General features: G+C 37.4%; 1 protein-coding gene across 1 annotated transcript; it reads right to left on the reverse strand.

Moving 5' to 3' along the window:
- Positions 1-376: 376 nt before the first annotated feature.
- Positions 377-15,494, reverse strand: SPDL1 (spindle apparatus coiled-coil protein 1). The gene is made up of 11 exons (XM_054389170.1): positions 15,336-15,494; positions 13,098-13,274; positions 12,606-12,800; positions 12,199-12,348; positions 11,433-11,531; positions 10,461-10,571; positions 8,158-8,298; positions 6,601-6,710; positions 5,284-5,471; positions 4,028-4,373; positions 377-527 (listed from the first exon to the last, which is right to left on the reverse strand). The coding sequence occupies exons 1-11, from the start codon at positions 15,492-15,494 to the stop codon at positions 377-379; spliced, it is 1,827 nt and encodes a 608-aa protein (XP_054245145.1).
- Positions 15,495-15,705: the final 211 nt, after the last annotated feature.

Genomic DNA, 15,705 nt, shown 5'->3' on the forward strand with positions numbered 1-15,705 from the left:
AAATTCAGGAGTATAACTTGGTTGAGTTCTGCATCAACACTGTCTAGTCTGTCCCAATCAGGGTTGACCCCTGTCTGATCATACAATAAAATTTCTGATGTTTCAGAAGAGCACTGTGCTTCAAATAACAACACATACGTAGAGACTTGAAATCAAGACTTAAGACAAGGCAACACTGCCGGAACTTAACAGGTGCCCTCTGGGAAGTTAAGGTATCAGTAGCGCAACTCTCATTCATGTGATCATACTCTTCATAAAACAAGGCAGCTCACTATCCAAATTAGGAACCTGGACATTTCTGTATGATGTAAGTTTACTCAGTATTTCCTTCTGAAGCAGGACTCCAAATTGCTCAGGTTCCTCCCAGAATGTAGTTTTATTGCTGAGCACACTGTGTTTCAGAAGTTGGCGTAGAAGATACATACATTGTTGTGTATTTTTTCTTTTGTGTTTTCTTCTCAGTCGTGACTTTGTTTTCTTTCTTATCGTCGTCTTCTGTAGTTTCAGATCTGGATTCAGCTGTTAACCTACAGGTAAAGCAACCATTCTAAATACATATTTAGTTAATAAAAAACAAGGCTAGAATAAGAGTTTTAAGCAAAATCAACAAGTCATGGCATACAAAATAATCCACATGCAAAGACAGAACAAGCAGTGTTTAAGAATGAGACTAAAAAAAAATAATGTTCCTATCAGTCCTATTGACATTTCATCAGTTGAAGTATAGCCTTTCCCCCTGCCTTGTCTGCTAAAGTGTTTGGCAAAGAAGGCTACTGATTTTATTATCTGGTTGGGATCAGCCTTTAAAAAACACCATAACAGCGACTGTGCCATGCACAAGGATCAAGCCCATAGAAGCACAACTACAAGTGAAAAGACCCAGCAACATTAATACAAACATCAAGTCAAGCAGTTTCCTTTTAACCACCAAAGAAGAAATTAAAAAAAAAAAAAAAAAAAAAAGAGGACTACACTTAAAGCAATATACTAGGGTACCAACCTAGTTCTGCACTACTGCCTTTGTCTTTATGCCTGTGTAACTGAAAAGCTCTTAGAAAAAACTATTTACAGGCTCAAAACGGCCACCTGACATGGTTTAATGCTGCCATGAATGGAAATAGGAATAGAACTGCCACATTGCTGTTAAAGAGCTAAGCAAAAACCTATATTTAGACATCTGTGCACAATCAGTCATTTTAAGAATTACTTAAAACCCACACAAATGGATCATAAAAAACAAATGGATAGACTGGTATTTACTCAACCAAATCATCCCCAATTGACTATTACACACTATTTCCAAGGCAGAACAAGTTATGGAAAACAAAGTCCCAGATTAAACATGGCTTTACATACCAACACAAATCCTATGCTGATTCATCACCACACCTGTTCAAGCAACCTTGTGAATTTGTACCAGTCTCAAGAGCCTCTAGACAGCCCACAACAATCTGCAGCTGCTTTCAGCATCCAAGCCCTTTTTTAGATCAAACTACAGCAAGAAACCTCAAACCTAAATGCTAACTATATTGGGCAGCAAGGGCTGGAATTTGCTGCTGCAGTTTTGGAAGTGAAGAAAAGCATTTCAATATGGAAATGTATCCTTTATTGACCAGCTGGCTGATTATCACTAGGTGTAACTTTGGCATTGCCTGAATTACAACAGCAACTAATTACCTAGATAATTAAATCTTGTCTCAACTATTGTGCTCTTAACACTCTTAACACTCACATACCATAGCCTAGTCAGTACCATCAACTAATACAGGTTTGTTTGCCATAAACTTTTCTAAGTACACTCACACACACGCATCGCAGATACACGTTGTGGAAGTGTTGTATTTAGTGCAAAGTATCTACCTTTACCTTGCTAAATAGCATCAGCAAGCAAGAGACTCTTCAAACAAGGAAATCTGCCATCCATACAGATGGCTTCTGGCCACTTCTTCACTGCCTAAACTAAACTGATACAGCTTTTCAGACACCATTCTCTAGAGGGGAAGTCTGCAATCCTTTCACAGTTACTACAGCTCTTCTCACTGCCACATGTGATGGACCAATACTGACAAAGCCAGAGCACTTGCTGCATGAAAACTACTCCAGTTACAAAAACAGCCCCCAGCTGGAACATTACATTTTACTTAAATGTGAAACACTGACTATTATCCACCATTCACATGCCAATTACTTTTTCCTCCTCCACATTCCCGCTCAAATTGCTAATATTCTTCATGCCTTTGCATTTAGCTGTATTCCTACACAGGGTTTGGCCATTTCCATCACGGAACAGTCCAGAGATTCTTTTGTTAGTTAGAAACTCAGCCTCTCCATTGTTCATTTTTTCCTGACTCCCTATTTCAAAATAAACCATAACAGGGTCAAGTGCATCCTCAATATTATTTTACACATCATTAACTGCAGATTTAAAGGTTCATGTTTCTGATTGTGTTAATGAACAGAACCTTCTGCCTGAATTTGCCTTTTATGGGTTAGTATCACCACTGAAAACAACTTTAAAAGTGTACATGGAGTTTTGTGTTACATTTTTGTTGTGCTGGAGGTTTTTGGGTTTTCCAATCTACCAATTTCTGCTTTGTTCCTTATTTGCAGTAGGTGCAAGATTAGAATCTTCCCTCTCAACTACAACTTCATCTTCCTCTTCCACTACTTCCACTCACTTCACTTTCAAACATCAGCTCCATAACACAATTTTCTCTCTGGCAGGCTTACCCCCTCAGCTCACATAGGCTGTTTCCAACACCTTCCTGTCAGCATACACTCTATCTTCCTTTCTGAAAAGGTTACAATGATACAAACTTTCCACAGCCAGGTTCCATGCTACCTGTTCCAACAGGTGTATGTAACACTGTCAAAACACAATACCATCACTAAATTATCCAATCTTTTCTCTCAACTTCCACCACCTATATTTGACCTCCCTGATCTCTCCTCCTCAGTAACAACCCCCACATATTTTGACACAGCTGCTTGACCTTCTAGTTCTGCTATATTCTTTCCATACTGTTTCAGAAAGGTGCACTGTTTAGTTACTCTACATCTGCTAACTGCATCCAATGCACCTTGAATAATTCATCCAAGAGCCAAAATATCAATCCAGTTACTTCCGAATGCCAGTGATTCTGGATACACTGTACAGATTTTCATGTATTAGGTCTTCCTCCATCTCCGAAGCTGCTACCATTCTACATTCAATAAACTCATTTCACTAGCAGTTTTAAGCTTAAAATATCTAAACTATCCCAGCTTTTTTTCTCCCCTACCCCAAGCACTCAAACATGTCTTAACAAAGATTATGGATATGAACACAATACAAAAGCATCAGCTAGAAAATAGAGATGAAATCAGCATTCCTTTTACCAAGATGTTCCAAGTTATTTGAGCATCTATAAAAAAGTAACTGAAATTCTTAACCTAGCAGAAGAAGTTGATCTTAATTTAGCAGTTGTGTTCTAGTTATCATGCATCCAGGTTATGGCAATCAGTTGTCTGACAACACAAACAGCATGATTGTTTATTATCTTGCACAATGCAAGTTCTGTAAATTCAATTCAGTTTAAGAATTATGTAATTTAAATTTTTAGGCTTTTAGCTAAATTTGAAAGTTAATGAAGGCTGAAATTAGGTATGAAACTGAAGCATGATACCTATTGCTTTTGTTACTTTGACATGTAACACAGCATACAGCAGCTTAGAAGGCACCAAGAAAAGAGTCCCATTTCTGAAGTCAGATCAAACAGAGTGAGTTGCACACCTTAAATGTTTTCAAGTAATGGGAAACTTATTTCAAAGATCATTACAGTTTCAAGAGTCTTTTCCATTAGTCATCATTTTAGTCTTTCTGAAAGGTATTGAGAGGTTCAATGTAGGCAGCCGGAGCTGAGGAATTACATTGCATGCAACACTGAGGAAATAGATAAAGAAATGGATAGCACAGTTCATGCAGCGAAAGAAAAGAGATGCAGGTCTGTGCTGATTGCCTTGACCATAGACAGAAGCTGACACTGACCTGGAGGCAGCTGAAGTCAAGGAATTGTTTCCACTTCTGCTACATGAAGTAAAGCCTTCATGATTCTCATCTTTAATCTTAACTCTCTTTCTTTCTTTTTCATGTTCAGCTACTTTTTGTGTTGCTTGAGGATCTATGTTTCTTGGTGGTGCTTCAAGAGTATGTTTTTTTGGAGAAGCATCATTTGGCTCCCAGTTCTCAGAAGTCATCTTTGTTGTTTCTTTGCTTGGCAACTGAACGATAACAGCTTCTTTTACTGAAGTATTTTTGCTGTCTAAGTATTCACAAGTAGTGTCCACAGGAATCTTCTCCCTCCTCTTTTTAATTCTAGTGCCTTTAGCTAATTCTGAGAAAAAAGGAATATAGAAGTCAAGCTGTAGTTAACTTGTCCACCAATATGTTCTTAACAAAACTTAGAACATTTCACATGACTAAAGACCATAGAATAATTCTTAATAGATAACTTACATTCCTTAAAGTATGCCTCACTCTCATAATCTGTTATCAAGTAAACATCCCAATACAAGTTAGCCTGAAAAAAAGACTAAAATCTCTCTCCATCTTTACCTTTTAACCCAGGCTTTTAATGAGATAGTCTGAACTAGAGGAGTGTGTTCCATTATTTTATTTCTATTTTGGAGGCTGCTGAGGTAAACTTCCACAATAAGAATTTAAAATTCAGTCCTTTGGGCATGATCAAGTTACAAAATCAATTCACCCATCTGGTTCCCCATTTGTCTTCCTCCACAAGCTGCAACTGTCCTTTACACACACACCCAAGTATCAGACATTTTTCAGGTGGACCTTTGTTGTCAAAACTTAATTCACATTAACTTGAGCTACTAAACCGTTTTTCTTCTACATGCTCTGAACAAAACTCCTGTCAGCTGCCTACATTCAGAAAGCTAATGCTTCTCATGAGAGATGCTGCTACTACTATGAAAAAACCTCTGGCAAATTTGTTCCCATCAACTTGACTACGGTTATCTAGCTATACTCCATAAAGCCTCTGAATACTGCAATTTGTACTTTTCAGTCTTCTGAAATTAGTGTTAGTATACATACTCAAGTAAGGTCCTTGAGCAAAGTCGGGATTTACTACTTCATGTTTCAGAGCACATTGTTATCAAAAAGGTAGCCATTTAAATGCTAGTTTATATCTGGAATTAACCCAACATCTTCTTGCTTGAAGTGGTTCAAGTAGTAGATGTTAAGATCACCAGATATTTTTTCTCTAATAGAAAAGCAGTATTTACCTTCAGGTTCGTATTTCATTTTTAGTTCATCCAGCTTAACTCTCAAGTTCATATTCTCACTCTGACAAGCTTGCAAATGCCTCTCATTTGTGAAGAGTTTCCTTTCAACTTCCAGAACCCTTTGGCTCTCATATAGGGCTTTCATCCTCTGCAAGGATAGTTCGTTCTTCAAGGTTTCAGTTTCCTTGCTGGCATAGGAAGAAAGTTATAGACAGACTTGGTTTATTCTGGGCTTTTGGTTAGGTGTGTTTTATTTTCAGTAAAGCATCAGATACAAAGTCAACTAAGCATTAAGAAACTTCACCTAATATTTGTATTTATACATTATCAGGAAATGAAAGAGACCTTTCCAGTACAATGGAATTTCTTGCTTGAACTTGCTGTGCAGCTATGAGTTTAACTTCTACAGACAGAATGCTTGTTAATAAGAAGCTGTATGCTAAACAATGCAGACACGCATGTGTAACTGCATGGAGCAGCCTTGTCCAACCTAAAGCCTCCATTTCACTGTTTTTTTTCTTGCCTCTAAGTAAATGTAACTACTTCTGTAACTGACAAACAAGCTTTACAGAAGAGTGTTGCTCTAAGCAACCAACACTAATACTCAGTGGAGGTCTTTGCTATGTTTCAGAGGCCAGTAACTTCCACATCGTAAGCACTGAATCACCACTCCTCAGTAATCCTAAGGTACTCAGATCATGCCAGTTTCTCATCATAGCAACTACAGTGAGGTGTAGACTTCTCAGGAATTCCCTCAGCACTGCCTCCTGCTGCAAGTGCAATACTTTCATCTGAGGGTTTAACAACAGGCCTGAGGCCAAACACTAGACCTTCTAAGCAACAGATATGAATTTTACTAGCCAAGAGAACATTTCAACTTAATAGTCCAATAAAACATTTCAACTGTTACTGTCTGGCTTTTTTCAGAAGACAAATACATATGGCCTGTAGACTTTAAGAAGCTTCATACAGGTCCCTTAGAGGTTTCTTCTTAGTTTATGCTTTGGTGGTTTTTTAATGAAGTTCTCACTTATCTTGTATCTAGGAGTATTAACAACATTTCTAAAAGAAAGCAACAGTAATATAAATAGTTCTGTTCCTATCTTTTCCAAGAGTAAGTAAAAAAACCGAAACAACTCTCAGTTCTATGACAGGACGCCCTATACGGGATTAGAAAATGAGACAAGCACCATAATTGCACATACAGTCAGGGGAGCACATACAAATGGTAACAGAAAAAGGGAGAATAAAACCAAGTAGCTAGGAGATAACCAGACTGCAACTAACTTCTAGGCCACAGATCACATCAGTACTCACTTTGAGTTGTCAAGTTTAATTTGCAGTAAATCTGCGTAGTAACCATCTCCAGGCTCTCCTCCTTTTGAGCCGCTGCTAACTTTGGATTCTTCCATATTCTCATATAAAGTCTGATAACAAAAAGTAAAATGTCAAGGCCTCAAATAGTGACCTTTGAGAAGTACATTAGCTTAGTGCTTTGGTGCAATTTTCTGTGCATTTCTATGGAGAAGCCTCATCACAGAAACATTTCAACACACAAAAGAGAGCGTGGCTGCTCTGAGCACTTCCTCATTTGTTACAAATGTCAAATAGCACTAAAACTGACAATTCTCTCAATCATTGAAAGGAAAATAAATAAAAAAAGCAAGGTTCTCAACTCCAGAAGATTTTCTAAGAGCACTGCAGACCAGTTATCTTCCTTTAACAGGGAATTTTTTCCAGCATTTAATTGTAGACTTCAACAGCTAGGTCCCAAAAGAATACAAATTAAATCAACAGCCAAAATCCCAGAAATCAATTATATCCTTTAGATGACAAAGGTGGTTCATAGCAAAGGATGCCATAAATGGAATAAACTTTTGTGGTTTTTAATGAACAAGTAGTAATCGTGAAATTCTGTGCCACAGATCTCACAGGCTGCTGTCAGTAACTGATGACAGCTACTTCTGATAGATATTTGAATCCATCATTTAATTTCCTTATTTTTTTATGGCAGAGACAAAAAAAAAAAAGTACTAATCAAGCTTAGACATGACAAGAGTGGCAAAGCAATCAAGCTGTCTCACTTGATAAAATGGGTTAAGCCTAGCTTTATGCCACTTTGGTAACACACAGAACAGAGGATGCTATCATGGAAAGCATAATCCTAATGCAGGGGTTAATACATCTGAGTTCAGAGCTGTGATAAGACAGGACCAAATGAGTCTCGAAGTAAGAAAGGCTACAGCTGTTCACCCTGTATATCCACAAAAGTTACAGCAGTACCTAAAGGTGTTCTCATGTGTTTCTCACTGTCCAAAATCTGGACAAGATGCTGTCAAGTTACATGACAGAAGTGAAGAAACTGCTTTACAAGGCTGATTAAGTAATGAAGTTTTTTCTAGAAAAGAGCATGCTTTGACTGATAAGTTAAAGCACATTAAAGAACTAAATATCAAATAAATCCAATATAACTGACAGACTCAAAACTGACAAAGTACTAAAGTAAAATTGTCAAATGGCTATGTCTTCCAAAAGAAAAAAAAAAAACAAACAAACAAAACCCCAAATCCATCAGATGGCCTAGCTCACTGAACTTTAACCAAGTAAGTGAATTTAAACATTATGGGTAACTTTGAACATTATGGGTAACCCAGGTAGTTTCCCCAATCTGAGGGTTAGATGGTACAGACTTTTCCGCTTCTCTGAACTTCAGAAGTTCCCCAGGTGTAAAATGGAATTTTGGTCAAATAAACACAGGCACAGCCTTTGAGCATGGACTTCATTCAGGTAGGTTTCACAATTCTTATTCTCATGTTTTAGTTTCTGATTATGACTTATCCATTTGGTCCATCCATTTGGTGATGGACTACATACCTTAAATTTTTCTAACTGCCTCACTTTGATAAGAAGATCTTCCACCTCACCATTCTTTTGTTCTAACATTGACTGTAAGCGTTCCAGCTGCTCAAATTCTGCCTGAGAGCCTTTCATCTGTAGCAGTGTAGCCATCTGCAGCTGGAAAAAAGAAAAAAAAAAAAAAAAAAAAAAAAAAAGAAATAGAAAGTTATTTTGACAACAAAGACTGGCTTAAGTGAATGAAAATGTCAGCCTCTTACCCAAAACAGTTTGGGTACTCAAAATGTAATTCTAATCCTGAATATCGAAGCTCACTGGATGCCTACACTCAGTCTTCACCATAGCTTGACACTAAAATGCTTTAGGCCAGCTGAAAACTTACTGAACAGTCCCTGAGGTGTCATGTTTCTCTGTATTAAGAAACCTATAAGCATGCTGTCAAAGACACACAGCACCATTTTGCAGTCAAACCATAAATACCAAGTCAGCTAGAACCAAACTGCAGTCCAGGCTTATTTATCAGAGCTAAACCACAACTATCAAGAACTTCTCAGTCAGGAGAAAAAACAAGACTCTAGTTCATCAAAAAGTGCATTGCAGAAAAACGATCAAATGAAGCAAATCAAGGCACAGGTTAAAAGACAAAGCATGAGAAGAGCATTTATCCAACTACATCTCCTATGTCAAGCAAAGGACATTGATGATCCTGTACCCAAACTACAGCTAAAAAGGTTAAATAATCTCCTCCTCACAGCTTTTACAAGACATAAGGGAGGCAAAATTTTAATCCCCCACTGGCTGATTAAAACTATCCTTATGTTTCCTAACCACATAGGCACCTAAACTTTTCCCCTTTCACTGAAAAGCCCACTTGCTAACTGTCAGAATTGCAAAACTGTCAGAACTACACAAAAACAAAGAACAGAAATATTAAGAAACTAGAAGGGACAATGTGGGCTGTGGAAAAATACACCAGACATGGTAAAACTTTCACAGGAGCCCTGCTTACATTCTGCTCAGGAGTCATCAGGTAATACCATATCCAGGCACTGTGAAAGTAAAGCTGGAACAAGTTACCTACTGTGTGTGAACTGGCTGCTGAACGAAGACATCATTTGACTAGAGAGCACCACAATGCAACACAGAGCAGAGAGGATCCTAACGGGGACCTGAGGTGGCAGTCAAAGCAAAACAGCAGTCCTAATAAGCTATTTCAAATATTAGTAATAGAAGACATTTTTGGGACAATGATTACAAACTGAAGTTCCAAAGGAAAGCATTAAATAGTAGAACAGGGATACCAGTGTGCCTCAGCTCTTGGTAAAAATCTTGACTATCAGGAGGAATGTTTCTTATACTATCCAGTGTGACTGACTTATAATCACATTACAAGGAGAAAACTGAAGAAACTGATCCTACTCAATCATTTTACTTGCTCAAATCTTTAGCTCTCAAGATCAGACTTCAGTAAAAGAATTCATTTGCTTTATCAAGAGTTCTTTTACTGTCCTTTAAGAAAGTTGTTTCATTATTTTCATCCTACCTCTCCACCAAAGCTAGGTAACACAAACATGTATCTTCACTGCTACTCATGATCATCACTCCTGATGTTTAAGCACTATTTTCAATAAGTATGACCAAACATGACTGAAATGAAAGGATCCACTTTTGTTGGCAATCAGAAGACCAACGCGAAAAGAGTTGGTAGTTTTATGGCACCCGCTTTACATTGGCTTCTAAATGACCTCTGCTAACTAGTTCTCAACAGCATTAACCAAGAGGCTCCAACCCTATAGAAGTATAGTCTAAATGAAATAATTATGACAAAACTTATTCTTGCACTACAGATAGGGCAAAGAAAGAAAAATATGAACAAGCATGAAGAAACGAAAGAAAGCCAGAAGGAAAAAAACTCCAATATGGTCAGAGGATGAGTACAAGCCTGCCCTTTATATTCATTCTTGACAACCACAGTTGATACAGAGTAATGATTCATGGGGAACAAGAAATAGGTCAAAAAGAAAAAGCGATTGCAAAGACAAATTCAATGCTAGTTTAACTGACAGATGTCTTGTTTTACTTTTATCCATTTAACAACTACTGACAAAGGAAGCATAACGCCATCAGCATGACTTCAGAGTTCTAGCAACAATATGAAAACTCTGATGTACCACAGAAGTAGCATCTTGACTCCTCACTTGTTTTTCTCCCATTTCCCTCCCCCAAGACTACTGTACCATAATTAACAATAACCAAATCCCCTAGCCTGTGTATTTATCAGACCCCAAGGAAACCCTGAAGTATTACAATAATGGTCATACCTTCATTCTTTGCAATTGTTCTCTAGTGAATGCATGCTGTTTTTGTAGAGACTGATACTTTATTTTCACACTGATCAGCTGTCGTTCCATTTCTGCCCTACGGTCCTCCACCTAGAGAACATTGTTAACAATTATTACTATGAAAATTACAACACTTTTTGGTACTTGGATAACGAATTTGACAAGACGTTTCCTAACAAATTGGTGTTGGTTCTGCAAATACTGCTTCTCTACCAACAGTACTTGAAAACATGCACTTATGTTATTAACTTGAGATAAAAGTGAGTGCAGTGCTGTAGCAGCTGAAGTCTAATCAGTAAAGTACAATGGATTTTTCATTGGACATAAAAATAAAGTAACATTTCACATATTCCAGTGTTGCTGTGGAATAGTTTTGTCCATTGGCATCAGAACAAATAGTTTAAAAGTAACTGCGCACCAATTCAACCCATTTCTTGAGTGTTATCAGAAAACAAAAAAAAAAAACTTCCTATGCATTTAACAGCAGCTGGACTCTTACTCAAAAACTAATTCAGACACCCTCCCACATGCTCAAATATCCAGCCATTTCCAGCGTGTTTTTAAAAGACAGCATTTAATAGCATCTTCTAGTATTTCACATGCTATCTTCTGCATTAAAGGCTTCTCACCAGCTGAAGAAAACCACTTAGAGCTAAGAGTTACAGACAGATCTTGAACTCTCAGTCCCATCTTTTATCTTGATAGTTGGCTAACTTTTAAGTGATTCCATTAAGTTTACTAACTCCTCAACTTCAGAGCATGCACAAAAATTGCTGTCCACAGGTCATTTCCTAGGCAGCTCGACGGTGAAATAGCATTTGAGGAATAGAGATTCATGCTGGTCATATCAGGTAGACACCCTCATGTTTTCAATGCAATACAAGAAATAAAACTTATGAAGTACTTCTTCTCTGCTTTTTATATTCTCAGGTATATGTGACATAACTGTACCTCAGCAAAGAGAGAATTGCCTCTACTTGTGGGGTCCAAGGACTGCTGCACCGCGTGATCCAGCTGAACTTGAAGCTCCTGATTAGCTTCACGTGCTTTCTAGATTAAAACAAAGAGGATATTACTCATTTAAGCATCTGATGTGCTGCATACATGAATTTAATCAGACAGCTTTACCTCGTTCACTTCTTGTGCCTTTAGCACAGATTACATTGCACTGCAGTACTTAACTGCACATAGAGCTGTAGTCAGTAAGAGGCAATCAATTTTTTTTTTTTCACTAACAGGCTTAAGATTCCACTTGCTCTTCAGGACAAGAACATACTAAAACCCTAGAGGAAATCTCTGATGTTTATCAGCTGGATTAATGGTACTGAGACTATTAGCCCTGCTGTGGAATTTAGCCACAAATTCATAAACCCCAGTACAAAATTTTCCAAAGCATTCAGTAGGAACTTGAAATAAAACTGAGGATTGTAGCACGACAGTCTCACAGGTCAGTGATATGAGGCAGAATACTGAAGTGCAAAGGGTCTCCATATACAACCTTCCACAGAAGAATGCCAATACAGAGAGTATTTAGCAACAGGTGATACCCAACATGACTAGCCAACACAGGTTTGGGTTTTTTTCCCTTGCCTTCTCTTTCTCCCTCACTCCTCTCACCTCGTTTCTCAAAAGTCCTCTGATATCACTGAGAAGTGAGTACCACAACTCATGGAATTCAGGAATTATCTTCCACTGTTGAATAAAATTAAGAGAATACCTCTAACGCATTACAGTAAGAAACAACTTCTTTCTCCCTCTCTTCTTTTTCTCCCTGTAGGCGCTCCAGCTGATGACGTAAATTACTGTTCATGAGTTCTAATTGCTCTTTACTGTACTGCAGCTCATTCAGCTTTTCTTCAACATTGGCCTAAACAAGAAAATCAAGAACAAAGTAAATTTCCAAAACAATCTGAAGAAAAGGCCCTACAGGTTTTTTACTAGTAACTATTTTTAGTACAAAATATTACCTCAAAGATGTATTAAAGTCATTAAGGCAATTATTTTTCCTGTGTGCATTTTAATAGTAAGCCAAATGCAGCAATAATCACAAAGCATTGGAAAATGAAGTGAACTTAAGTGCAGAATTTTCTTTTCAACTACTATAATTAAATAGTAATGACACACCTTCACATTTTCTAGTTCAGTGAGTTCTATCTGAAGATTGAGCATTTCTGAAGACATAGTCTCATGTACACGTTCAGACATCATATGGAGTTCTTCTGATTTGGCAGCAATTATTTCCTGCTGGTGATCCACTTTGTGTCTCAGCTGTTTCTCTGAGAGTCGGGTTTCATCTAATTCTGCTTTCAGGTTCTCCATCTTAAAGACAGTTGACAACCAAGGAGTATCATTTTATTATAAAATTACTGAAAAGCACAATACTTTTTACTCTAATTACAGAAACACCTTAGAAATACAACTCAGAAGTAAACTTTTTGAAATTTAATGTAATTTACAATGTAACTATGCAGATATTTGTTAAACACCAGCCAAATAAACTCCTGCACATTGTAACTACTTGTTAGGTTTTTGGTTGTTAAGTGTGCAATCATGAGTGAAATACATATTCCTTAAAATGTTATTAGCAATCTTTTAGCTGTATATTAGTTGTCAAACCTTGTTTTTAAGGTCACAGATTTCTTGCCCATAGACTCTGGCAAGCTGCTCTTTCTGTTTATCCAGTTGCACGTTTTGCTGTTGCTTAAGGGAGTCACATTCAAAACTCAAGCTTTCCAACATCCGATTCTTGAGTTCGATTTCTCTCTGAAGAGAGTATTTCTCTTGTTCAAATTTCTGAAAGAGAAACATACTAACAAATCTAGATGCAATATTGATAAATGATCACAGAATAATGTACTGAACACAGACTCAGAACCAAGAAACTAAATGCTTAAAACTTGTAGTTCATTCACCCTTTTGTTGAAGTCCCACTCAGAGAACTGTCACACCTGTGATGCAAATAGAAAAAAAAAAAAAAAAAGGAAAAAAAAAAATCAAAGCACACAACAAATTCTGTTCTGAAACATTTAAACTTTTTCTGGTTGTGTAATATTCTCTTTTTCACAGAAATCTATTTCTTTGCACCCAGTATGAAAGGAATGGGCATTTTTTTCTGCAAGTGGACCAAAAAAAAAAATAGGTGTGAGCTCACATCTCACCTACCACCACAGAACGTGATGATATTAAAAACTGTGACAGGCCATCAAGTGCTCCCCTACTGCAGTACAGCAGGGGCTCTATGCTTGGGCAAGACATCTAAATTGCCTACTGTTCTGTACTAAATGCCATCCACACTTCCAGACTGATGAATGACTTTTTCATCAGCTTCCCTCTATGCTTGATTATTTGTTTGCTAATTATAAGGGCAGGTTCATTTTAGTCTTCCATTCAGGCAGCAATTAAGGAGAAGAAAAAAACATAAAGGGAGTCTTGAAAGCAGAAAGCAAATTCCAAAACCAAATCAAGCTAAACATGCAGGATTTTTATTTTTTAAAATAAGGTAACTCTTAAAGCACGAAACAATTTAAAAACTGGAACCTAACAGAACTAAAAGCTGCCACATATGAAATGAACTTCTGCAGCCTAGACACCAGCTTATCGAGGACAGATTTAGCTCTCAAACAGAATACGAGTTTTAACTCAAAGACAAAGGCTCGGGAGAGCACTGGACAGACCCAAGAAAGGCAAAAATGCCTCGTGCTATGTCCACACAGACCTCTGCAGAAGCATACACAGGCTTTTCTGAAAGACTCATGTGCCTGCTGTTAAAACTTACTCTCATGTTCACAGTGATTGCTTCAGCTCTCAGATTCCAAAGCTCTAAAGGATCTGTTAGATAACAGTTAACACACAAGATGTTATTCTACTGTATGAAAGCTCACAACTCCTTTCCTCTGCCTTTGGCATCTACCCAGTTACTAATTGAGCTGGTTCACACAAGCTTAGCTCAGAACTTTGCTCCAGTCTTTAATACAGGATTACAACCTATGGGTGCAGCTCCACAACACAGTAGCTACCATCTCAGCTTGTCTGCAGGGATGGATGATCCTGCCCTGCCTTCCTTACCACTTATGCTTTCCATAAGCTTAATAATAGCAAACTGATCAAAGTAAGCTAATAGGTTTCATGCAGAATAGCAGGGTGCTACAACTCTCCAGCTGATAACAACACCCATACTACAACAAAACCCCAAACATTTTAGCTTTATCACAAAAGAAGGGATGGATGCACAGCCAGAAACAGACTGCGTGAACAGAAATGGTGTATCTGAAGCATGGGCTGGCAAAATTCAATTGTTTATGCAGAATAGAAGAGATTTCATTCTCGGAAATTCTCTTATACAATTACCAAGAAAAGCAGTTGACTAAATAAAGCCTCTGTATTTCAACACTGCACTACTCTCTTCTCTGAGCTGTAAAGAAACATACCAATAAATTCATAATCCCTTGGAATTTAGAAAATTTGAGCACTTCACTATAGACTAAATCAGTATCAAAGTCTTGCTGCTAGTGTTTTTTGCAGCTTTAATTGATAAAGCCTGCAGGGAGAGCACAACATAAATGATTGCTAAACATAGTCAAAACACATGCTCTAAGAGCAAATTTACTTTAGCACTTAGTATTAATTTCACATTAAAGGCAATTAATCCTACATGGTACTGAATACGTGATGCATAATTAGCTCTGTCCCAGTTAGATAAAATGATGCTCAATATCTGAAAGCAGAGATAAAAAGCCCCACTCTACAAATACTTAAACTAAAAAGTTTTACTAAAATTACTCTAGACTCGGAAAGACCTGTGATATTCAGAAAACAGAGTAATCAATTTAGATTTCACAAAGTTTAAAACATCACCTCAGTTTTCTCAGTCAGTTCACGACGTATTTGATCCAACTGATTCTGAACTTCACTTTGAGACTCCAATAAATGCAAGCCATATTGTGCTGCCTTTCTTCGCTCATTCTCTGCTTCCTTGAGTTGCTGTCTAAGACTCAAAACAGTCTCTGTGTCCATTTTTCTTCCTTTGGTTACTTCATCAATGCAAACACAAAATTGTTAAAAAAATGTAGTGCAGTAAGTTATAGTTCTTAATCTGAAGGAAGTTATTGGATTTCCTTTCTTAATTGGGATACAAGGATATACTCTTGTTTTAACACAAGACCAAAAAGAAAAGATAGCTGATAAACAAAAACACTCCTGTGGACAGTAAAATAATAGCTATCTC

Source organism: Indicator indicator, chromosome 18 (assembly GCF_027791375.1).
Source record: "Indicator indicator isolate 239-I01 chromosome 18, UM_Iind_1.1, whole genome shotgun sequence".
NCBI lineage: Eukaryota > Metazoa > Chordata > Aves > Piciformes > Indicatoridae > Indicator > Indicator indicator.

Coding starts and splice junctions, on each gene's coding strand:
- SPDL1 (XM_054389170.1), bottom strand. CDS start 15,494: ATGGACACAGAGACTGTTTTGAGTCTTAGACAGCAACTCAAGGAAGCA. Junction 11,532..12,198: donor CTTACTGTAATGCGTTAGAG/GTATTCTCTTAA, acceptor GTTTTAATCTAG/AAAGCACGTGAAGCTAATCA. Junction 8,299..10,460: donor AACAATTGCAAAGAATGAAG/GTATGACCATTA, acceptor TCTTTTTTCCAG/CTGCAGATGGCTACACTGCT.